A 24,760-nucleotide genomic window follows, 5' to 3' on the forward strand; every position below is an offset into this window, starting at 1 on the left:
GCCTCGCCCCGCTCCCGCCCCGCCTCAGGCGATGATCTCAGACTCGTGCCGGGCCAGCGCAGGCGGCAGCGTTGTCCCGCAGGGGCCCTGGAAGTGGAACCTGGAAAGAGAGACCGTGTGAAGGGGCGGGGAGCGCGAGGGGAAGAAATGGTGGGGGAGGTTCGCTTTTCTCTAGGCAGCGCAACCGCTCAGAACAGGACGGTGAAGATGGAGGGGTCAGACTGCGGAGCGGCCTTACCTGAACCTGTCTGTAGCAGGAGTGGCTTCCATGTTGAATTCTGCCACCGGCACTCCTCTGGAGGACACCTGGGGGGCGAACATGGCAGCAGGGTACACCACGGAGGAGGTTCCCACCTGCAAAGCCAGCAGCATAGGCTAAAGCAAATAACCTGACAGAAAGGAAAATACATCCAGAGCTGCGTTTTGTGTCGCTGTGGAGGGAGGTGGCATGCATCAGAATTTTGTCTGCTGCACTCTAAAGAAGCCTGTTTGCATTTCTGGGATTTTTTTTTGTTTTGTTTTTGTTTACATTTTTGTGGTTATAAACAACAAAATACAGGAAAAGAAGACAAAACATCCAATTGTATCAGTCAGTGATGCAGAACATACATGGCAAGTAAATAAATAACCCTACAGAAGCAGCTCCTGACGATGCCGACCTGCCATCCCACAAAGCAACACAAACGTCCTCACCACCAAGCAGAGGTCACATAGTTCGAGTTCCTTCTCCACCTCTGTGAGAACATCTGGATCCAGGGCTTCACCAAACCACACAACGTGGGGACGAAGAAGGCCGTGACAGCCATCTTCCTCGCACCTATTGAGAAATTGCAGAGGGACAATGTTGTATTTCTGACATGAACACCTCCACCTGCATAGTGGCACGGCAGCTTTCATTTAGGATTGGACACGGCTTCCTTCCTTCTTTCACTGCTCACATTCACAGCGCTCCTCCTGCTCTCCTGAGCACAGGTTGTTGACCAGTCATTCAATTCAGAATCTTAACTGCTGTGTCTTAACTCCTGAAATGCATCCAAGAACTTGATATGTGCTATGATTTTCACTGACTTCAACAGACACAGTCTGGCAGGTTTTTAAGAAGAAAGTGGCCTGGGCAGAAGCATCACAGCAGCCCCACAGCAGCCTCGTTTCCTTAGGAACAAGATGAAAAAAAGCAGTAGCTCCTTGCACCTGCAGCTAGCCAAGCTAAAGCTTTAGCCACTACAAAAAGCACCCTGGCTTATTTAGAGCCTGCAGGAAACTTCTCCATGGCTGCACACCAGCACCCTATCACATGCTGACCACCAGTAGAAAAGCAGAGCAGTAGAAAAGTAACAGCCTACTGTGCAGTAGTTTCATAGTGCAATTCTACTGCTCACTACCAAACCCACAAACTTTAGCATGTTTTGAGTTTGAAGCTCAAGTACACAAATATGCAGTTCCTTTAGCACTGTGATAAGCTTGTACACACTCCTACTGTCTGGTGCCTCCCAAGCACTAAGTTTAGATATGAACTCTGTTCCCAGGTGTTCTACTCCCGTTGAATGTGTATGTGTCCTTCCAAAACTACAGGAACAGTCATGAAGGAATTGAGATGGATGAAATTCTAAAAAGCTAGCAGCAAAAAAAAAAAAAAAAAAAAGAAGTGGATACGTACTGAGGAAGTTCTTCAACTGGAATTGTGGCATCTTCTGTTTCTGGATCTGGAGCCCTGAGTTTACAAAATTGAAATACATATCAAACATACAGATGAAGTGCATTTTACAGATGGCCAAAAACTTCGTATTTTCTCCAGTCAAGAATCTTTGCAACTTCAGTCAACTCTACTAAAGCCCCCCCCTTAGCACACACAGGGCAGGCAGGCTTCTATACAGTATTATCCCAGAGCTAAGCAACAGCAATCAGCTTGTCAAAGTCCAACAAAGACACAATGAGTATTTACGAAGCTATCTAAAGATCTGGGATTAAAACTTTTAAGTATAAGCACATGCCTGTCCTCCCCTCCCTTTTTTTTTTTCCTTCCTTCAACAATGCAAGGGAAAAAAAAGAAAGATAACTAGAATGAGGCCAAAGGGCTCTTCTGCAACTTGAAAAGAAATCCTGAAAACTGATTTTCCTGCATTTCAAGACTTGCAATGAGAGTCTCACTGATGAGTTGAAGCACAAGAGCAACGTGGTGCTCATGAGATTCAGAACAGGAGAACCCAAGACCTGAGTGTTATTAAAGAAAAATGAAGTGCTTGGCTAGATCTGCTCTGTGCTCCTGTAACAGCTCCTGTCCTACTGAAGAGCAGACTGAGCAGAACATATTGGGAGTCTGCAAGGAGATGGATTTACCCTTTCCCAGCCAACGCCGGGCAGATCGGACTCTTGTAATTCGCAGTCACATTTCCACAGTTGGTGCATCGAGTTTTAAATAAGCTTCCTGAAAAGCAGAAAGAGGAAACGTTATGGATCAAGTAATTGCTCCAGGGCACGACTGTACAAGCAAATGGTTATGTTTATAAAGACAGCTTTTATTTGACTTGTGGGTTGACAGCTACATGAACTCAAATTGGGTATTGAAACCTGCCATCATTACGGTTGAGATGTTATTTACAGAGTGCATCCACGCGCTTGTTTAGCAACCAAACACAGCCAGGGTCAGAGTAAAGCACAGCACAAGCAGAGCCAGAAGCACCTTTACCTCAACGGCAACAGAGAACAGCAGCAGCTGTGCCTTTGAACTACGCTTTATGACCTTCTACCTTATGACATAATTAATATGCAGCCTCAAAGCAGTTATTTCAGAGGAAAAGTCACTAAAAGTATTAGCAAATGAGATCATTTCTGCTTGTGGTTAGCCCCGCTTTGTTTTATGCAAGCTCCCCGACCCCAAGATGCACATCTCTGCACTTCCACAGAGCTAAAACCATGCGCTGTGGAGACGCCCAACAGTTCAAATTGTTTAGATTTTGTGAAGAATGGAACTATACCCACGGCTTTATCACTGCATCCACAACTGCAAAACAACTTGTGTCAAGATCACAAATTAGTGGCCCCTGTGTAGTGCTCCTCTTGGCACCTTGTTGGAGAGCAGGAGGGAATGCCATGAACTATAGGGAATGAGAGAGAAGTGCCACAGAGCATGGAAGAGAAGTGGAAGCATCACGTGTTTCTAGATCCTCTTTCCTCCTGTACTGAGGGGCTGCCATGGGTGGGGCCACGAAGGAAAGGCCAGGACATGACAAATGGAAAGCATCAGGCTGGAAAGACCTCTCTTGCCCACACGCCTTTTGTTTGTGGCAGTAGCAGTGTGATGCTGTCACACTGCTGAAACCCTGAATTCCACGCATTCAAGTGGCAAAACTGAGCAGATGGGAATGGAGAACCAACTCCTATGTGCTGTCCACTACGTGCTGTCCAGATGACAAATAAAAGGAGGCTATGAAGTGTCCAAAACATCTTCCAAAAGGGAACAGGGTGACACTGTAAATAACCTCCTGTGAGTGATTATCACTTTTAAGACAAGTTTCATTTGTTCTGCCTATCGTCCTGCTCTCTCCTCTCCCCAGTTTTGCTGTCCAGCAGCCGACAGGGAAGCAGATCCTTACCATGAATCTCCAGGAGGTGCTTTGTGCCCGCCTTCCTGTGCAGTTCATCGATATTCTGGGTGATGACCACCACGCTCCTGCCTTGCTTTCTCAGTCGCTTTTCACACTCAGCAATGGCGATATGAGCAGCGTTGGGATGTTTGCTCAGCATGACCTCGCGGCGGTAATGATAGAATTCCCACACGCGAGAAGGGTTGCGTGCAAACGCCCCAGGAGTGGCCAACTCCTGAAAGAGATGCAATGCTTCATTCTGCTGATAGAAGTGAAAGAGAACCCCTTTTTCAGGTGAGGGCCAACAGCACACTGCCAGTCTGACAACAGGATAACCAGAAGTAGATTATTACAGCCAGATGCAGCTGACAGGAACACAGCTCAGAAGCCCATCTCTTATGAGGATGACAACTCAAAATAGCTTGTGGAATGAAGAGATAGCTTGTAACCAGTAGAAGTTCAGTGCAGTCCAAAGGAAGATGAGATGTTTCAATGCGCGCAATTTTTACCATTCAGGACTCATTTACAGAGCAGCCAGAAAACTCAGCAGTGCATGGATTTTCCCTTCGCTAGCAATTTCTCATCTGACTTAGTTTAACTGTAATGCTAACCAAATTACAGTCCCTGTCAAAACCAAAGCCTAACGTCACCTTTATACACCATCCTCAAGAACAACAAAAACAGAGCAGACAGGGCTGCAGTGTTTGGGTAAGTTGGTGACCTTGAAATGTGCAGTACCAGAGTCTCGAGGCACCTGCACTACAGTATTTTATTGCTCGCTACTGCACCACTGTACCTCAGAAATCAGGATTAAAAGAAAACCAGGTTCTATCTTTGCGACAGTCCTTTATTATTTTTGTAACATTTTCCTAAGAGTTTAAACCAGGAAAGGCCTCGGGAGATACAAACACAGTGAGGGTGTCCAAAGAGGGGCGAGCAGTTGGGTGACCAGGCAGCAGAGCGGCACAGCAGAAAGACAGAGCTGTCTGCATACACATCAGCTTTCTGAAGGAGCTGATCAACCCAACTACAGAAAACTCTCACACACACATCCCTGGCTGACAGAAGAGCACAGCAGTGCCATGGTACGTACCTGTGCTTGCCACTTTCTCCAAAAGCCTCCGGCCCCTCTGAAGGTAGGAACGCCGCTCTCGGCGCTCACACCGGCTCCGGTAATGATGGCGATATGCTTTGCTTTGGCAAACACTTCTCGGAAATCAGCCATGTCTGTTTGTGGGACAAAAAGATGAGCACTTTCATGACAAAAGGTGAACTGCTCAAACAGTTGCATTTTTACATAAGATTCCATACTACGCTGCCAAATGTGCATGCAGAAAGGGCATTTGCATGCGCCCAGAACTGGCTTCCCTGGCTTCCACATACACCCACCATGACTTTAATTTCAGAGTACTTTGGTTTTTTTTCCCCTCCTGTTTCTGTATGTTGGAATTTGAAGGGCAGTTCTTGGAGACTTTCAAAAATAACGAATGAGCAAACCCAGTAGGACAACACATATTCAACTGTGGGTATATGCAATATTTTAAAGACAAGATGCCTTAAACTAAAACCGGAGTTAGATGCTACCATGATAGCAATGCCACCACCATTCAGGAATAGGTTGCTTCCTACCTGTAAGAATCAAAACGAGATTATAAAGGAATCTCTTTGCCTCAGATATTAATTTTAAAGCAACATATTTTAGAATCACAGAATGGCAGAGGTAAGAAGGGACCTCTGGAGAACATCAGATCTAAGGCTCCTCAAAGCAGGGGAAAACTCGAGGGTGCCCAAGCCTGTGTCTAGGCAGTTTTTGGAGATCTCCAAAGAGGAGATCCCACAGCCCCTGGGCAGCAAGTGCCAGTACGCCATCACTTGCACAGCACAGAATTGCTGCCTGGTGTTTAGGGGAAATCTGTTGTGCTCCACTTTGTGCTCACTGACTCATCGTGGTGCTGGGCACCTCTGAAAAAAGCCCAGCTGTGATTTATCACTCCAAACCAGAGGCATATATACACTAGTAAGAAACCCTTAAGCCTCCTTTCCTGCAGGCTGCACAGCCCAATCCCTCTCAGCCCCTCCTTATACATCAACCGCTCCCAGCTCCTTATCGCTTTTGTGACCAGACCCACCCCAGCAGGTCCTGCAGTGGGGATCCCAGAGCTGGACCCAAGTCCCCAGGTGTGCATCACCAGCGCTGGGCAGAGGGAAGGACCACAACCGCCTCTCTCCACCTGCTGGAAGCGCTCTGCCTGGTGCAGCCCAGGGGGCCGTTGGCCCCCTTTAGCAGGAGGGCCCATCCCTGGCTCCTGGTTACCCAGCTGTCCACCAGAAGAATGCTCAGGGCTTTTCCTGCAGAGCTGCTTTGCGACAGGTCGGCCCCAGTGTGCCCTGGTGCCAGGGGTTATTTCAAGTTAAGGCACATCTTCAGGCTTAAAAATAAATATACGCATGTATGTCTGCTAGACTAAATAAGGGTTCATCTTACTTAATATGCAGCTCCCGAACTACCGCAAATGCTTGAGGTCCCCCATAATTCTTGCACAAACAAATCAGGATGAGTGTTGTTGCTCCTCAGAAGCATGAAGAGGAAATGCAGCTAACTAGCTGCGTAAATTATCTGCATAATCTGCATAAATTCTAAGTACTAAAACCACGTCGGCAGGCAACCACAGTGACAGCAGCTACTTTTGGAACCACACAGTGAAGAGGCACAGCAGATACGTTTTAGCGGCTAAGAGACAAGTCAGCGTCACGCTCTTCCAACCGTTTTGAACAACACGGGGGATTTCGCCCATTCCACGAACTACTCGGAGTTTCCAACCCAGCTTAACCACCGCCCGGCAGACTGAAGCGAACGAACGCGTATCTCACTCGAACTGGGCCGAGCCATTTCCCAGCAGAAGCTGAGTTTCTTGGAAGCAGCTTTGGGAGCACCGTGCACCTGGGCGAGCAGCCTCCGGGCGGCGCGTCCAGCGAGACTCATCAGCGGCGCTTCGACGCCTCGTCCTGAGGAGACACACGGGAAACGAGCGGATCGCCGAGCGAACGGAACGCACCGCTCGCAGCTCCCCGACGGAGCTCATTTCTGCCGGGAGCGGCCCCGAGCCGCCGGGCCGGGCTGCAGCCGCCGGAAGAAACCGCGAGCGGAAAGCAGCGCGGCGCTCTCGCCAGCTGGGCCCGGCCCCGCTCCCGCTCCCGGCCCTGCCGCGTACCCACCTGAGGGCAGGCGGTGCGCGGGCCGCTCTTCCGCAGCTCCGAGCCCTGCCGTGCGGCGCCGCACGTCCCCGGCCCGCCTTCAGCCCCGCCTCCCCTGCGCGGCTGTTCCTTTGCAGCGGCAGGGGGCGGCGCGGCGCCTGGCTGAACGCCGCTGCGCTGCTCGGCTTCACTGTGTGGCGGCAGGACGGGGCGCTGCTGCAGCGCGGGGCACCTCGTCCGCGAGTGAAGCCCCCGCACTTAGTTTTACTCGGACATAGAATCATAGAATGGCCTGGGTTGAAATGTTCATCCAGTTCCAACCCCCTGCTGTGTGCAGGGTCGCCAACCAGCAGACCAGGCTGCCCAGAGCCACGTCCAGCCTGGGCTTGAATGCCTCCAGGGATGGGGCATCCACAGCCTCCTCGGGCAACCTGTTCCAGTGCCTCACCACCCTGTGTGAAAAACTTCCTCCTGATATCTAACCTAAACCTCCCCTTGTCTCAGTTTAAAACCCCCTGTCCTATCACTATCCAACCCACGCAACATCCATGCACAAACAGCACTCCGATCGCTCACAGCTCCCACAGCTTTATGAGGAAAGCTGTTCATAGCTTGTTTTCTGCAGAAAAAGCTCTCTCACTGCTTTCACACGGCCTCACCCTCCTCCCTGCCCTTCCTCAGCAACTTTAAACCCCTTCTTGCTGTTTGAGATTTCACACTTTTCAAATACTTCAGTTTTTCTTTTCCATGGGAATTCTGTAAGAGATGAAGAGTTCCCTTTTGTACGGGAGTATTGGAAAGGCTGAGGAGCACTGAGCCCAGGCTGCCTGTGCTTCTGCCTGCAGGAGCACACCAGGTGTGCCAGTTCCACAAGGGCTCTGGTTGAATCTTCATAAAGGGTTTTGGAAAAAAACCCACAGAGAACACAAGGCAAGGGCCATTGGACCAACTTAGCACTGTAGCCATCCTGATAATTTAAGTGATATCATTCCAGTAGGTGAGCCCCTGCACAATGCATGCCAGCAGCTCAGACAAGAAGCAGCCACTCATTAGTCAGCATTAGAGTTGGGGCTGGTTTGCTTTTTAATATCAGTCTCATCGTGGGTCATAGATCCTGCTTCTTGGGCTGTTCCTTTTAAATGCTGGTTAAGACAATATTTAGGAAAGAGGAATGCCAGCTTGCAACTCAACAGTCACCACGGCCCTTTCTACTGGTTAAAAAGCTCAGGACAGCCACTGCTGCTCTGGTGCTACCAACAGAAAGCCTACTTCTCACTGTGTGTAGCAGAGTTAGAGGTGCACACCAATGCCTGCAGTTCCACATTACTTCACTGCACTCATGACATACGTTGCTTCCAACACTTACCTGCGACAAGATGTGTTAATATGCTGAGTTTGCAAAACAAAACATGGGATAGCATGGGTTAAGTCAAATGTTTATGCCAACAGCTTGGCTTCTGTAGGTTTCTCTGCCATTCATAGACTGTACACTCCAGGAAGCACTTGAGTGTTTCTGAACCAACCATGTGGTCCATTCTGTATTCCTAAGGGTAGCTGATGCTAACCTGGTATAAGTTCTGTAAGAAAAGGGCCATATTAACTTCCAAAACTGTTGTCCTCGTCCACTACAAACAACTTATGCAAATGTTCATGCACACACGTATATATTTTCAAAAGCTTTATAAAAAGGTTAAAGTGACATCTAAAATTAACTTCAAGATACTTGACAGTGTTTTAGGATCATCTGTGCCTGATAAAATACTTCTGTGTAAACAAGTTTTTCCATTATGGTAAATTTTTTTTTTCCAGCAACAATCATCGTTAATGCACCAAAAGCAACTCCGAGTGGACTCCGAAAGCATGAGAAAGATGTCTTCTGCAAAGCCCTTCATTCCACCAGAATCAACCAACACAAGCACATCGGTATCCTGTTTCAGTGCTGGCAAAAGCCATGTCAAGGGCCAGCACAACGCTCTGCGCCTGCCCCCTTGGCACAGCACCTCCCAGCTGCCTGGATGAGGGATGTACATCTTTAGCAGTGCATCTGCCGTCCAGGAACTTGCCCGCTCTCCCCTGTCCACAAGCTCTCGGTGCCCGTGTCGTTCTCTGGCAGGAGTCACCCAGCTCTGCTCCCCTAAGAAGGGAAGGGAGGGCAGCAGATGAGGAAGGTGTATCCACACAGGCTGCGCTCATCTTGTGCCACAGGAATCAGCCAGTGTTCATACAGGTTAACATCATCAGGTGCTCCACTCCCATTGCAGTCCTTCAGCATTCTTACAAAGTATTTTGCATCTGAGCACCATCAGCTAGTAATGGCATTAAGCTTATTATGTGACCGTGGAACCTAAATGTATCAAATATAAGCAAAACGATGTCTTTAAAATCCCAAGTCAACAGTCTGTATTCTAACACACAATAGGTCTGTACCAATTAAATACAGGATTGGCAGTACATAAATTACAGTTCTTTACAGCAAATAGTAACACACTAGAGTCCGCTTACTGTACACAACAGTCAGAGAAAGAACAGCAGCTTGTCAGTAAGGTCCCAGGTATCGCAGTCACTCACTTGCTCAGAACAAAGAACAGGTACAGCAGGCCACTCACGTCACTCATTTTTCACCATGTTACTTTACAAACATCCAAACACTTGTACAGGCATCTACAGTATCTACACGTGGAACAACCTTCGTAGGAATTCATGAGCACCAGACACAAATCCCTCCATCATTCCCCTTATTAACATAAACTTTACAGATTAAAATTACTTTCGCAGGTTCTATTTCATCTTGATAATAACCAGCAAGTAACAAGTGCAAAGTCTGCAGTCACAATCCATCTACTGTGTCTCATTTCCCCACTCCCCCCCCACGCCCCAAAACCCCCCCAGACAAACCCCAAAGCGTTGTCCTATCACATCCTTGCAGTAATACTGTTTCTGCAGTCAAACTGCCCGGCTGGTTTATGGTAACACACAAAATACCAGACTAACAGCTTCGGGCATTGTCAGTCACCTCAGTACAATGCCAGTTCATCAGCACAGTGGCAGGCCTCTAGGAAGACAAGAAATATGAAGCAGTTGGATATTTCAGTGTGCTTAAACACAGAACATAAGGCTGCTCGGTGCCCCGTGACTGAAAGGAAAATGGCACCACGTTATCAGTTAAAACATTTACAATAGAAAGATAAAAACAGCAAAATGTGTCAGTCTGAAACGAGTTCTTTGGTAATGAAAAACAGCAAACCGTAGTCTTTTTCCAAACACGGATTTACAGCCTGCTTGTCCACAATAAAATATTTCTACTTGTTTAAAATATATCTCCCATGTTGGTGCATAACAAATAGTCCAGTACCTCAATTATCTACACGTCAGCTTTAACTGTATTTTAGTGTGCAGCCGTATCTGCCCACTGGCAGACAAACTATAGATACACATTCATATATATATAATATATATTATTTATAAAAAAATTAGAGAAGTCAAGGACCCTAGGGAATACGCATTCTGTATGGACAGATTCAAATGTACAATACCTTCCAAAGTTTTCCACACAGTGATATGTGTAGTAAGTGCAAAAAATACCGCGGTTCAGTTAATCCACGATTTCCTGTTTTCTTGTTTCCTAGAAAAAGCAGAGGCCGCCGCATCTCCTGAATGACAGAGGCCTTCTCCTGCTTTAGGAGTGGATGGAGAGCCCTGAAGTACAGAACTCCTCCGTTTCTCTGAAGTGGAAGATGCCTGAGACCGCCAAGTGCTGCTGCATTTCCTCGTGGATGCTGGTGCTTTACTGAGGCGCCCGGGGCGAACAAACACCCCGTGCCGTGGTTTGCAGTGGAAGTACTCTCTGCCTTTGACAGTCCCGTCGTGTTTCCCTTCAATGAAAATAAAGGCACAGAATTAATTGTTGGGATGTTCACACGTTCATTAGATGTGTAATTCTGGTACTGAAGTGCAAATCTCTCTGACTATCTGTGAAAGAGACAAGATTTGTAGCTGTGAGTGCTGAAATCAGATAGATGCCAAGCACAAGGATGAGCAAAACCTGGAAAGGAAGCCTTGAACTGTGACCAAAGAAAGATGTCCTAAAATATTATTCTAATAACAAACAGTTTAAAAAGCCACACGTCTGCTCTTTTTCAAAACAAATAACTCTCAATTACTTATGAAGTTTAGTACTTACCTGTCAAAGAAACTTGTAGAATAAGTGTTAGTATCTATTAAACTGCTAAAAAAGCCATCTTTTCAAAGTATCTGAAGCCATTCTCTGTAAGAATCCCTTAGCGTTTACAGAACACAGGCTCTTTTTCAGACCTCACCAAGCAGAAGTCAAAGAAAACCTGTGCACTGTAATTAAGTCTTTACCTAGTAGAAAAATAAGTCTCTCTGAAAGCTACAGGCAGCAAACTCATCTGACAAGTGAAGTCCATGGCTAGCACTGCCCATGAACCTGGAAGTTGAAATATATCTGCTAATTTTAGGCTTCGCTTGTTTTGTTTTGTTTTTTTTTGACCTATAAACAGATGGGTACCAATGGGAACTACTAGGACATGCAAAGCATTATTTTGCATTAAGTAAAAGAAAAGGGCTTTGAGACAGCTAACGATCTTCATCAAAGCATCTCTATAAACAGAAAGCCTAGAATGCTACGTTTCAGATGTCAAGTGATTACAAAATTGCAAGTTTTTCCCCAAGGGTGAACAGAGAGTATGGTTATAATGCAACTTTAAACAGATCATAGTAACAGCACAGACAATCCAGAGCATAGTCAGCCTTACCTAACTGAACGTTTAGTTCAACTCCAACCCAGATGCCAGCTGAAAAATCCACCGTTCCAACATATCTCACTGTGCCCACCTTATTGCTTCCAACACAGACTTGCTCACCCACTGCCACCCAGCTAGGCAAGACATGGGTTTGATCTGCAGAAGCACTGTCTTCACAGTCAGACCCATCCAAGAGGTCCTTCCCAGTAAAATCATCTATGGAAATATCAGGATAAGTCTCACAGTCTGAAGTCTCTTTTGCTACCAAAGGCCTTCCCGCAGCGTTTGCAAGCTGACTGCCTGCTGTTGCAGAGCCCAGCTGGGTCTCACACGTGTCCTGCTCCTTGCCAGTTCCTGGGGATAACTCCAAGGTGCTCACTCCATTGGAGGACGCAACAGAACAGGGCTGTGGAGATGCTGAGTGGTCAAAGTCTTTTCCATCTTCGACACCCATGAACTCTGTAAATGAGTGATCTTCAACAATCTCCATTGTGTGCTCAACGGTAGCTTCACGTGCAGAAAATTCAATTGTATGACAAGTATTTCTGCCATCTGAGGAGCTTAGAGCTGAAAGTGATCCAACTCTGGGTAACTGCTGAGAGCCTGTGTCAGTGGCACTGAGGGACAGTGGAACTCGTTCTGTTAAGGCACTGTTTTCTTTGAGTGGTAACACAGGTAACTTTTCTCTCGCTAACTCCTTTTCTGCCTCACAAGATTCCTTGTTCAAGGATCTTGTATCATGTGCAAGGGATGATCCTGAAGGGTCATTAGAGTCCAGTTCCTTTGTGTGACAGGCTAGCTGGTCTGTGCTATCACTAGAGGGAATAAGCATGTCAGACAGAGTAGCATTAGAGGCACTGTGGGAAAAATAGCCACTAGTGATACTGCTAGTGGTGGGGCTGCGGGATACCTCTTTCTCAAGAGCACGTGAACTCATGAAGTCTGATTTAGAAGAAAACCACTCCCTGCTTTCCAGGCTAGCATTGTAAACACTGAAGTCAGCAAATTCCTCTGGTACGTAAGGTCGGAAATTTTTAAAACTTTGTGGGCTTATCAGTTTCTTATGAATGGCCTCCAACTCACTGTCCTCCTCCTCAGAATCCTGCAAAAGAGAGTCAAGTGGTATTAGCAGCCTACAACAGTTCTCAAGAAAATTAACTGTACTTGATTTTTCCCTTCTGCATATGAAGAAATGTGCACATTTAGTATTCCTCAGCTGGAGAAGAGAAGCTCCCTCTGAAAAGAACTGTTGGCAACGTAACCCCATCCACATTATCTGAGCCATTCAATTTTTAGAAAATAAAGATTCCATCCAAATAGTCCAGAAAATATAAAGCAATATAGTTGGGCATAAGGAAAGTTTGCATTAAAAAGTTAGATATTCTCCTATTTTCATCACATTCTGTTTTTGAAAGCCACGTATTACAAAACAATTCCGCTCATTATTTGGGCTTATTAAACCTACTGAAGATATTTGATAGAACCACTTGACTATCTAACAAAGTGAATACACAGGAACAGAGAAGGGCTGAAAGGGGCTCCGCTGCAATGCTGATTATTAAGAATCATTCTGCACAATAGGATTTTCTATTCATCTCACACCAGTCAGGCAAAATAGTGTTGCTTACTCCTAGCTATCACACTTGAACACATTCACAATGCTTGAAAACAAAGGCAAAAAAAAAATCAAGGAAGCATTTATGTGCATTCATGTACATGTTTGGAGGGAAATACATGACTCCAGTTAACCTGACAGAATTTGGAAGCAGCTCCCCCAGTTTCACAATGGGAAAGAGCAATGATATGTGGTGAAAAGTCCAAATGTGGCTTTCACAGAATGCATAGGAAGCAGAGAACAAGGGGTTTGAGGACATCAGTTTGTCAGGATGCATCTGAGCAACACCCCAGCAACACGGCCATGCAGCTCTCCTCGGGATGAAATACAGTAGGCATGACTCCACATCCAGGCTTTTCAAACACTTCATTTCTTCATTTAAAGATGTGTGTTTGTATGCATGTGTATGAACACATATATATCTCATGTGTGCACACATAGATACACACATGCATGTATTAAACGATTCATTTATGATAAAGTCCCAAGAACATAATATTAAAAAAAACACACAAAACAAACCCAAAAAGCCTGTTGAAATATATAAAAGTTTAGAAGAACTTAAGTGCCTATTATTTCTTTATGTGCAATATGTATCTCAAATACTATCAGTGCAAGTCTCAAAGACTGATCCTGCATGATAACCAAAGCAGTTTCATACTTAACCAGATGATCAAAGCACTGAGAACCAACACATTTAAAGACAGAAATACTTAAGAGGAAATTTCCTGTATTTCATAATAACCAGGACTAAAAGTTTCAGCATGATTCATCTTAATGACATTCTCTTGACCTTTACAATGTTATACTTTCTATCAGCTTTCTTTTCTACTTCAAATCACTTAATCCCCTGCTGAAGCTACCTCTAACACAGTAGTAGATAGAATATATATCAAATGTCTCTACTTACATAGGCCCATCATTCCTAGGAATTTCAGATCCTACCTTACACCACTATGGCATTTTTGCCCATCTGTGATGATCTAATAATACAAGCAAGACAAGGCGTGCAGGTGAAGACAATACCTCTTCACTAGACTGTTTTAACCAACTGGACAAACCCCACTGGCTTTCAGACTTAAGGAAGACATGACCTCTGGATATCAGCCTCATTTTGGGTACACAATTAAAGACAGCATGAAATTAGCATGAGATTCAGCAATTATCTTAGGATTACTGCCTAAAGTTCTTTCAGTTTGCATCAGGACTACAACAAGTGCTTCAAATTCACTTGCTGATCTCATCTATACTTCTCAAAGTTTTATCAAAGGGAAGAAACTGAATCACACTCCTATTTTTAATACAATACTGTATTCTGTACTGATTGCATCTTCTCAGTGCCCCACTAAACGCCCCACTGAGTGTAACAAGTATTCTTAATACACCTTAAATTAGACAAATGTTTAAAATATTTGACAGATGAGGACAGAAAGTCAGATTCCTAAAGAAACTCATCACATGCAGGGAAAGAACTCATGCTACCATATCCTTTTAGTAAATCTTCTACCCTCCCTTCAATTTTCACTTCCAGGTCTTACAGTACTTATATTTTGCAGCCTGAAAAATCAGAACTCAAAATTTTCACCTGCTGTAACAGAAAACATGCCTAGATATTTACACACTGCCTGTCATTGCTGAACCCGAACTCTGAACACTGCAGACATGTCTGTATGACATCTCTCTTCTGCTTAAATAGCCTTGTATAACAAAGCCTCTAATATAGGCAAATAGATTTGTTCAGCTTGCTTATGTCAGAGTGTTCACAGAATTGTTTATGATGGAAGGCATCTTCAGACCACTAAGTCCAATCCTCTCACCCAGTCTGGGTCAGCTAGAGCAAACTGTCCAGGGCAGTGTCCATGTGGGTGAATTTTGACCTTCTCCAAGGATGGAGGCTCCACACTCTGCACAATCTGTTTCAGCATTTGAAAGAAGTATTTTATTATGTTCAAGTGAAATCTCTTATTTCAGTTTGTGCCCACTGCCTATCCTGCCACTTGTACTACTGAGAATCGTATTATCAAGGTTGGAAAAGACCTCCAAAATCATCCAGTCCAACCACCCCCCTACCACCAATTTTGCCCCACTAAACCATGTCCCTTAGTACGACCTCTAAACATTTCTTGAACACTCCCAGTGATGGTGACTTCATCAGCTCCCTAGACAACCTGTTCAATATCTCACCACTCTTTGGGAAAGAAATTTTTCCTAACATCCAACCTGAATCTCCCCTGGTTCAACTTGAGGCCATTATCTGTTGCCCTATCACTAGTTAGTAGGGAGAACAGGCTGACCCCGACCTTGCCACAGCCTGCCTTCAGGAAGCTGTACAGAATGATAAGGTCACCCCTGAGCCTCCCCTTCTCCAGATTGAACAATCCCAGTTCTCTCAGATGCTCATCATAAGACCTGTGCTCCAGACTCTTCACCAACTTCATTGCCCTTCTCTGGGCATGCTTCAGGGCCTTGATGTCTTTCCTGTACTGAGGAGAAGAATCTGCCCTTTTTTCACTCCCTCCCATTAAGTATTTTTTATGCATTAAGATTCTCTAAGAGCCTTTTCTCCTCCAGGATGTACAGTCCCAGCTCTCAGCTTCTCTCCTCAAATGCCAGCTGCACCAAGTGCAGTGGTGACCTTTGTAGCCGTGCAACGAGACTCACGTCAGTAAGCCCTAATCTTCCCTGCACTGCAGAGCCCAGAAATGAACACAGTATTTCAGACACAGCCTCAGCAGAGCTGAATAGAGAGCAGGAATCTCTTCACTCAGCCTGCTGATGATGCCCAGTATAACTGTTGGTTTTCTCTGTAGCAAGGATATGTTCAGATTGCCACAGGCAATCATGGCTCATGGCCAACTTGCTGTTCATAAGGATTTCAGTGTCCTTTCAGCCCTGAGCATATGTGTTTCATATTTCTACTTGTTGAACATGACAATATTCTTCTCTGCCAAGTTCTCCAGCTTGTTGAGGACCTTCTGAATGGCAACATAATTTTTTGGTCTACCAGTTGCTTTTCCCAGTTTTGCATCACCTGCAAACTTGCTGACGGTGTATTCTGTCCAGGTCTTTACTGAAGATGCTGAGCAGTACTGAGCACCAGTATTTCAGACAGAGACTGAGCCACTTGTTACACGCCTCCAAGAAGTTTCTGTGCTTCTGACAGCTCTCTCGGCCCAAGCATTCAGCCAGTTTTTAATTTACCTCAGCATCCACTTATTCAATCTATACATGCTGGCCTGTCTACGATGATGTTATAGGACATGGTGCCAAAGGCTCTGAGAGCATCAAGTTAAATAACGCTACTCTCCCCTCATCCACTAAGCTAGCCACTGTAGTGTAGAAGGTGACTCATAAATCCATGATGATGACCTGATCACATTCTTGTCCTTCAAGTGTTTAGAAATGCAGATCGAGGATTTTCTCCATCACCTTCTCACGAATGGAACTGAGGCTGACAGGTCTGTAGTGTGCTGAATCTTCCTGCTCTATCCCAGTTTCCATGACCATTCAGGGGTAACTGAGAGCAGCCTCACAATAACACCAGTTAGCTTCCTCTGCACTCATGCTGGATATGCATGTACAGTGCAAGTGCTGCTCAAAGTGGTGGCCCTCTGCCAAGGGCAAATCTAACTCATTCCAAACTTTTCCTTGAGTCTTGGGGCCTGAAGTTCCTGCAGGCTGGTTTTGCAGGTAAATATGGAATAAAGACAACATTGTGTACCTCTGCTTTCTCCAAGACATCTGTGACAAGTTCCCTTGTTCCATTCAGAAGCACAATTAACTGAAACGTCCACACAGGCAACACGTGTCTATGTGACAAGATCTCCATTCTAACTTGGAAATTTTTCTTTTTCCCCCATTTTCTCCCCCAAAACAAACAGAAGGATGTGCTAGCTGACCTCATTTTTCTTTTATCCTACATTTTTGAAGTGATCACTACTCACTGACCCTTATCTGTAACAAGGCCTCATTTTCATTTCTGTAACATTCAATTTGTATTAGAAGCTTTTAGTAGATATAAGTCAATCTCACTATCCATACAAGACAGCCTCTTAAGTTGAACAAAGATTTCCAATCACATTAAATCTTTGTTAGCAGGGCAATCAGTATCTGAAGATGTTTAAGTTGTCTAAATCTGACAAGTCCAACCAGATTTCAGACTATCTGCTCAAGTAATGGCTTGGCAGCTTTTGCTTGCAACTTTTTATGTATATAATTTGGATTTAATTTGAAACTATTTATTTCTCTAGGGAGGATTGACAGTGCTATGAAATGGTACACAATAGCTTTTAAGTGATTTACATTATTGAAAACTCTTATTTTGGTCTGAATTTTATAGGCAGTCCCTTAAAAGGAAAGTGCAGAATTCATATCCACTTTGAGACCATCCAAACATAAAAGCATTGTGCAAAATCATCTTTTTGCATATTGAAGTTCACCTAATACTCATCTCTGATGGATATTTCCAATTAATCTGCTTACTCCTCCTCTTTCAGCCTTACCTTGCAATTTTCTGCATAGAACAAAAGCTTTGTAAGTGGGTTTCAAAACACTACGGACTGTCATTTATCAAATATGCTGCTTTTTAAGATGTTACAAGAACTCTCCAAATAGTTACATACTTTGCAAAGGAAGTACTGTGTCTGGTGGACAGTAAGCAAACACCCACTTGAGACCAAGAGGCATTTTCATAACAGTCTTCTGTTTCACCACAGAATCCTGCAAGCCCTGCAAGATGCCTCATCTAACTGGAAAAGAATTTCAGGGGACACAGGGATCATGCTTAGAATCCACCTGGATAAAAGTCAGTGTAAATGAGAAATGGTTCTGCAGACACACAGACATCAACAACACAATCAGGAGATTAATAAAATCACATTGCCAGTAGTCAACAGTTTGGGGGTTATCTAACATCAGAAATCCCAAACCTAAGTTACAGAGATGCAGTCTCATTCCTAGATTATGGCATTTCCTTTCAAAGCACCTCTTGAGCCTCCTGATGGAGAAATTCTAAAAGTAAAGCAATTTCAGGGCCATTTAAATTCCTGTGCATTTCAGATGTGGGGAAAAAAGAAGGAAGCCTTCTTGTACTGCTCAGGCTGCTGGAATAACCAAAGTATAAAATCTTTGAAAAACTGATAAATTGCAAGCACCCTCCTGGGAGATAACAGAAAAAACTGTTATATAAAACAGATCTAAGAACTGGTTACAGAAGGAATGCCCCAGAAAGAACTAAGGACATAAGATGACAAATCAAGATTTAGTAATAACAGAAGCAAAGTAAGCAAGAACAAAAAGCAGTTTCCAAACACCTGCTTAGTAACAGTAAGTTACTGAGCAGTAACCTAGTTTGTTACTAGTTAAAAAGTACTTAAGTTTTCATATCCCTGAATTATAGCTCTGAAGGAACCTCAAAGATGCCCGTTTCAGTTTTTAATTTAAAGTTAATAACACTTATTTGGTGGTTGCACCACAGTTTCTTCGACATTAAGTTTATTGCCCACTGACAGGATTTGCTCCTACACACACAAAAAAAAACCACAAAACCCAATCCTGAGACACATAATTACAGGCAGTATGCAAATACAATCAGTATGAAGACATTACTCTGCCCTTGGCATATTTCACTGTACTCATTTTACAGAGGGCACACCCTTGTGTCAGACTACTTTGGAACCCAGGTGGAAGTGCCACCTGAAATTTCAGGTTCAAAGCTGCATTTAAGGCCAAGTAAAGAAAAGCCTTTTCTAAGCCACTTAAGCCCTCTGCCTTTGACAGATGCTTTGAATATTCAAGAAAATGTTAAGATCATGGCCAAACATGTGAAAAAGGCCAAATATTACTCTTATGTCTACCTAGATGCAAAATACAAGTCCCGTTAAAATTATGGACTTCTGTATGTTTGGTCACTTTGTTGTTATAATACATTTTATATACAGTACAATTTAAAAGATGCAAGAAAGAATCACACTTGAAGCTACATCAATCCTCCAGTGATTAGTTAGGAGTAAGAGGCTCTGTGCTTTGCAGCAATCGTTCAGAGTACAGATAAATAACGTGAAACCTTCACTTGCAATCAGAGAGGAGCAGACTGCTGAAGTTTCATGTGGAGGCACGATGCTGCCCAACTCATCTGAACTGCCCTCAACTCATACTGAGGACACTATTCTTCCACATGCAAGAAATGCTTACTCCAGCAGCCTAGCTAGCACACAGACTTGTTCCGGCTCTGAAAAACAGAGTAGCCTGGGAAGCCTTACAAAGGCTTCCTTTCTAAGAGATTAAAAAAACTCAACCAATAATCAAAAAATAAAAACACACAAAAAATAAGCCAGAAACCATCATTTGCTAAACTCAATGCAAAAAGCTTCTCAATATCCTCCCTAGGATAGGGAGCAGCTGCTAGTTCTTACCTGTCTCCTCTGTACTCATTCCAGCAATCAGACAGAAGAGCAGATCCAGCTGAAATATAACTAGCTCTACGCATAGTTTTTCACCTAGGTGGATCAGTCCCCTTAATATGGCTTACTATGCAACCAAAGAAAAACCTACGCTGAGGCAAGACAAGTCAGTGCAAGGGCATGAGCAAGCAGCTGGGAACTGAAAATACATCTCTTTCCAGTGCCTCGTAGGCTACAGTGAGTCTGAAGCATTCAGTGAGTTAGTTTCAGTCTAATTGGAAATGTCTGATGCAGGAGACTGCCCTTTTCCAGCTCCAAAAGCTCCTGCTTATCTTTGGAAAACACCACAGGCAAATACCCACGTTAATTCAGAGCATGCATGGGGTGGGATGCTGCTTGGACTGAAGGGATCACAATTGCCCTGATGTTGCTATGGAAGATTTTCTAACAGACTACGTTCTATGGGATGTTTTTCAACTCAGTGGAAGACTTTGCCTTCCAAATACCTTTCATGCTATTTGTGTCCGTGACTCAGCTGACATACTGACTCACACCTCCTTATGGAAAAGTAACACGATGGAGACGAAAACAGCTGCAACACAGGAACAGCAGCCAAGCTTCTAAAGCATGCACCAGAACTCTCTCAGGAGACTTTGGTGCAACAATCTACATTAGAAATAACCAAAAGTGATTTTTCTCACAGCATGGTTAAGTGACAGGAAATGAAAATGCTGAACAGGAATCCCTCACTAGAACCTTGAGTAACTGCTCATAGTACTATTCAAGGGAAATAAATTCAAGGTTCCAAATGCTAAATCTAAAGCTCTGATTAGAGCAAATATTCACAGCCATCTTCCACAGCTCAAAAACCAAGTTCTTCATAAAGCAGAAATGATGCATCTTCTGTTGAAGCAGCAGTGAGAAAACAACAATTTGACAGCTGAATAGAAAAATAAAAACCCTCCACCTAATTGCACCACCTGAATTATGATGAAGAGAGGCTGCAGGTTAATTAAGAGCAGCAACCTTATTTTAGTGATATTAATCCCACACCAGGCAATTAGATAAAGCTTTTATAGCGTACCCACACCTAAATGCAGTTACTTACACCAAATGGGATCATTCCATTTACTCTGGGGTATAGTCACAAAATCTGGATAACATACAAGGCATATTAGAGTGACAACGTGATCCACTAAGCTACACTTTACTTATTTGTGCCCTGTAAAAACTGAAGCCTCCCATTTTCCACCCTCCCCACGAGAGGAATCACATAAATTAAAAAAAAAAAAAAAAACACCAAAAACCCACCAACAATTATTTCCAATTAAAGATTGCATTTGTAAGCCAAGCAAGCAAGTGCTCATTATAATTATTAGTTATAATCACAAGTGATTGTATCCACATTACTCCTTCTTTTCCTGCTGCAGTAGCATGAAGTACCTAAAGCCCACCACCAAAGGGCCCTAAGCCCACCACCAGGCCTCATAACAGAAGCTGGTACAGAACTTACAATCTTTTCCTCATGTATGCTATTGCTTTCTACAGGCATGCTGTTGGCATTACTTCCTGAAGGCACAACACAGCCAGCACAATGCACCTGAGATGAAGGCATACTCTGCAAAGGTTAAGACACACAACACATCACACAAACCACGAAGGCTAAATATGCATGTGAGGCAGAAAGGCATTAAGACACGACGAAAGCCAAACGCTCATAGTGGCCACATGTGTCACCAAATCTCAAGTTAACAGGCAGAAACACTCATGTGTTTGCACTCTTCTCAACAGTGTTTTATGATGGAGAATAAAAGTCAGGCTTCTAACCACCACAGAATTACTAGAATCACTAGAATTACTAGAACTAGATAGAATTAATTAAAAAAAAGGGGGGGGGTTATTGTTACTTTTAAGTAGAAATACGCAGTAAAGGAGAATACTTACCAAGAAGTGAAACAAACCCAATATTTCAGGTAAAAAAATAAACAATGAAAAACCCACCAAATATAATGAATTTTAACCAAATAATTACAAAACTGTATTGGAACAGAAGCATGTGGCAATCAGTTTGCCAAGAATGCAAAATCAGTTGATTCCACAAAGAACAAGGTAGCTTGCACATATTACCTCCTGACTAAGCAGAGGTCGACTTTCAAGTGGGGTCTTCCTTTTATGCTCCTCTTTCACTGGCATTAAGGGTTTGAAAAACTTGGGTGGCTGAGGAGAAAATGCTTTAAAAGGGCTGGCCATTAAAGCATGAGAATTCTCTGACGTGATACCTAAGGGGCAAAAAAAAAAAAAAAAAAAAAGAAGTTCTACTTTGGTTCTTCATATCTTCACTGCAAGAGCAAAAATTCAAAATAACAGAAGGCTAAGCTGCGCATTTGGCAAATTGATGGCTACAGAAAGAATGGCAGTATTTTAGTATTTAACCACTGACTCAAGCATGAGATAGTGCAGAGCTCTACAAAGGCAGATTGTTTTCCTCTGAGCTGTCTAGAAAGAGAAGGAAAGTAGAGAACAGCAGTATCTGCCCTTTCCATTCTGAGGCTCCAGTTTTTTTTCTTTTCATCTCAGTCATAAAAAGTGGGAAGCATCCCTGAAACTCAAACTGACAGCTTTTTGCTTCCTGTGCCTCATCTTTCTCTGTCCACAACACTGCAATTCGGCACAGGAGCCAAGCCAGTGTAACTAGGCTGATGAAAAAGAAAGTTATGGGCAAGGAAGCACTGGTTCTACCAATGCTTCCTGTCCAAGAAGAGCAGGTTACAACTCAACCTAAAGAAAATAAGACATCTGTGATTGCTGGCATGGAAGAACAAATATGCAAACAATGCAAAGAACCTGCAAAAGGAGTCTTCCCACTTTCAGACAAGCCTCTTCATTGTCAAATTCATAAATCCGCAGCAGCTTTTCCTTTTCTCTCCTCCCTGTTTTGATCCACGTTTATCTTGTCTTGTACTTGATTTTGAGCACTCTCAATTTCTTACATTTTCCTGAATATCTTCATACATTTCTCTCCCCCCCATTCACAGATTATGTTAAGCTGCTAAAGCAAGAAGCTGGATAAAGCATTTAAATAGGAGAAAAGAACTGAGAATTTAATTGGAAGAAATTTTTATCTGTTTTTTTATCTGACTTCCAATCTAGCACAGTGATTAAAACCACAAGCAAAATCATTACACATATACTTTAGAGTCTCACCGCTGCCCTCTTTGCTCTTGCGTGGTGACTCCCTGGGTAAAGTACCATAGCATGATACATCCTGATAACTGGAAGAACAGTCAGACATATCTAGGTGACTTTCAGACCAACCCTAAGAAACAAAAATACATGAATATGCACGCTGATACAGGAAAACATGGAGAAGTTAATAGGTAAACTCAAAAGCTCATTTTATTCTTTTTTTAAAACCTCAAATATATCAATTTTATGACTTCAAGATATTTTTCTGTCTTGAAAATGATGGATAATTCAGAAGCAACTAGATTTTCTTTGAAAATATGAGAGATGGTCCAAAAGTAATCCCTATTTTATTATGCTGGCCCACGACAGAGGCAGATGATAACAGTATGGCAGTGGATGTTGAACTTTCCCATCAATACTCTGTTTTCTCTAAGGTTTTCTCTATCTTTCTCCTTCTTAAATATCATTTTCTATAATTCTAATATAAAAAGCAGAGGTGAACAAGAGTTTAATTCAAAATAGGATGTAATTAGCATTTGTTACACATATTATGTAAACATACTTTTTTTTTTTTTTAACTTCACACTTACATACCTTATCATCTTCATCACAGGCAGAAAGATCTAGTCGGCTACAGGACACCTACAAGACACCAAGAGGTAGAATGACAAATGCATTCCTTTTATTTATAAGATGTCTTAAGGAGACACTGAACATTTAGTCCTAACTTTTCAGATAAGATTACTTAGAAGGACAGCTACATTTGTTCTGTGTGGGTGATACAATAATGCATAAAACGCACACAAAATGGAAACTATCCCTTCCACTACGAAAAGAAGTAAAACAGACTTTTACATCCAAGTGAAAAAAAAAAAAAAGAAATGTGAATAACTGCAGCCATCATTCTACAGTTCTTCTCAGACTATTACCTTTATACAAGAAGGAGAGTTCTGACCAACTCTCCCTCTGCCCTTGCTTTCTTCCAGAAAGGAAAACTGTGAGCAGGGATTTCTATTGGATGACTGACTTTTTTCACGCATGTCAACCTTCCTACAGGTTGACTAGCTCTATTTCAGAATAATCATTACCATATCACATTGTGCAAGTATTCCATCAGTACACAGACAACACCGTTCCACCCAGTTCACACGAATTTACCAGAGGAGAAAGGTTCTTACATTGTGGACATTTGGTGTGCTCATGCTTCTGCGGATGTTTCTTGCTTTGGTAGAGAGTGCTTCTTTGACTGTAACTGCCTATGTAGAAGAACAGATCCCACTTAAATAGTGCTGTTATCAATAATGAACAATGTCCTCATGAGAAGCAATCAAACAGGACAGAATCACAGAATCACTGAGGTCAGAAGAGATCTCTGGTGGTTTTATGGCTCAACCTCTCTGGGTTCAAGTAGTTCAAGTGGCTGCCTACCTACAGCCACTTACCTAAGGGAACATCCAAATGCCTTTTAACTATCTCCACAGGAGGAAACTCTTCAAATCCATTCCATGGCTCAGGCACTCACACAGCAAAGAACTGCTTCGCTTCCTGATGTACAGAGAGAACATCCATTGCCTCTTATCCTGTTACTTGGCACCACTGAAAAGAGTCTGCTTCTGCTGTGTTTGAACCCTCGTTCTAGTTACTGAAATGATTGAAATACAATGAAATTATCTACTACCCCACCCTCCAGCCTTCCTTCTGCAGTCTGAGAAGTCCTAACTTTGTCTTTTCCTCACAGCAGAGATGTTGCAGTTCCTTCAGTAACATTTTGGCCCGTTGCTGTATTCACTCCAGTATGTCTGGGTTTCTCGTGCACAAGGGAGCCAAGACCTGGACACAGCACTCCAGGTGTGGCTTCATCAGTGCTGAGTAGAGGAGAAGGATCACCTCCATTGACTTGCTGGCAATACCTAGTGCCTAATGCAACTCAGGATACTACTATCCTTCTTTGCTGCAAAGGCACTTTGGTGGCTCATGATCAACTTGGTGTCCATGAGGGAACTCCAGGTTCTTTCC

General features: G+C 43.6%; 2 protein-coding genes across 2 annotated transcripts in view; both read right to left on the minus strand.

Annotated features, from left to right (window-relative positions):
* Nucleotides 1-24: 24 nt before the first annotated feature.
* SIRT5 (sirtuin 5) lies at nucleotides 25-6,567 on the minus strand (the record flags this gene model as incomplete). Its single annotated transcript, XM_079533499.1, has 8 exons — nucleotides 25-100; nucleotides 239-354; nucleotides 694-817; nucleotides 1,658-1,711; nucleotides 2,338-2,425; nucleotides 3,594-3,819; nucleotides 4,678-4,811; nucleotides 6,456-6,567. The coding sequence occupies 8 exons, from the start codon at nucleotides 6,565-6,567 to the stop codon at nucleotides 25-27; spliced, it is 930 nt and encodes a 309-aa protein (XP_079389625.1).
* Nucleotides 6,568-10,367: 3,800 nt separating this feature from the next.
* The window catches only part of KIF13A (kinesin family member 13A), a gene marked incomplete at both ends in the record, with an annotated part of 107,375 nt that continues 92,982 nt past the window's right edge, over nucleotides 10,368-24,760 (minus strand). The window contains 7 exons of the mRNA XM_079533476.1: nucleotides 10,368-10,651; nucleotides 11,555-12,644; nucleotides 21,072-21,176; nucleotides 21,686-21,837; nucleotides 22,763-22,874; nucleotides 23,339-23,386; nucleotides 23,923-24,000. Coding sequence (XP_079389602.1) covers nucleotides 10,368-10,651; nucleotides 11,555-12,644; nucleotides 21,072-21,176; nucleotides 21,686-21,837; nucleotides 22,763-22,874; nucleotides 23,339-23,386; nucleotides 23,923-24,000 — 1,869 coding nt within the window. The remainder of the gene's footprint in view (nucleotides 10,652-11,554; nucleotides 12,645-21,071; nucleotides 21,177-21,685; nucleotides 21,838-22,762; nucleotides 22,875-23,338; nucleotides 23,387-23,922; nucleotides 24,001-24,760) is intronic.

This window comes from Tetrao urogallus, assembly GCF_951394365.1.
Source record: "Tetrao urogallus genome assembly, chromosome: 3".
In the NCBI taxonomy this organism is placed as follows: Eukaryota; Metazoa; Chordata; class Aves; order Galliformes; family Phasianidae; genus Tetrao; species Tetrao urogallus.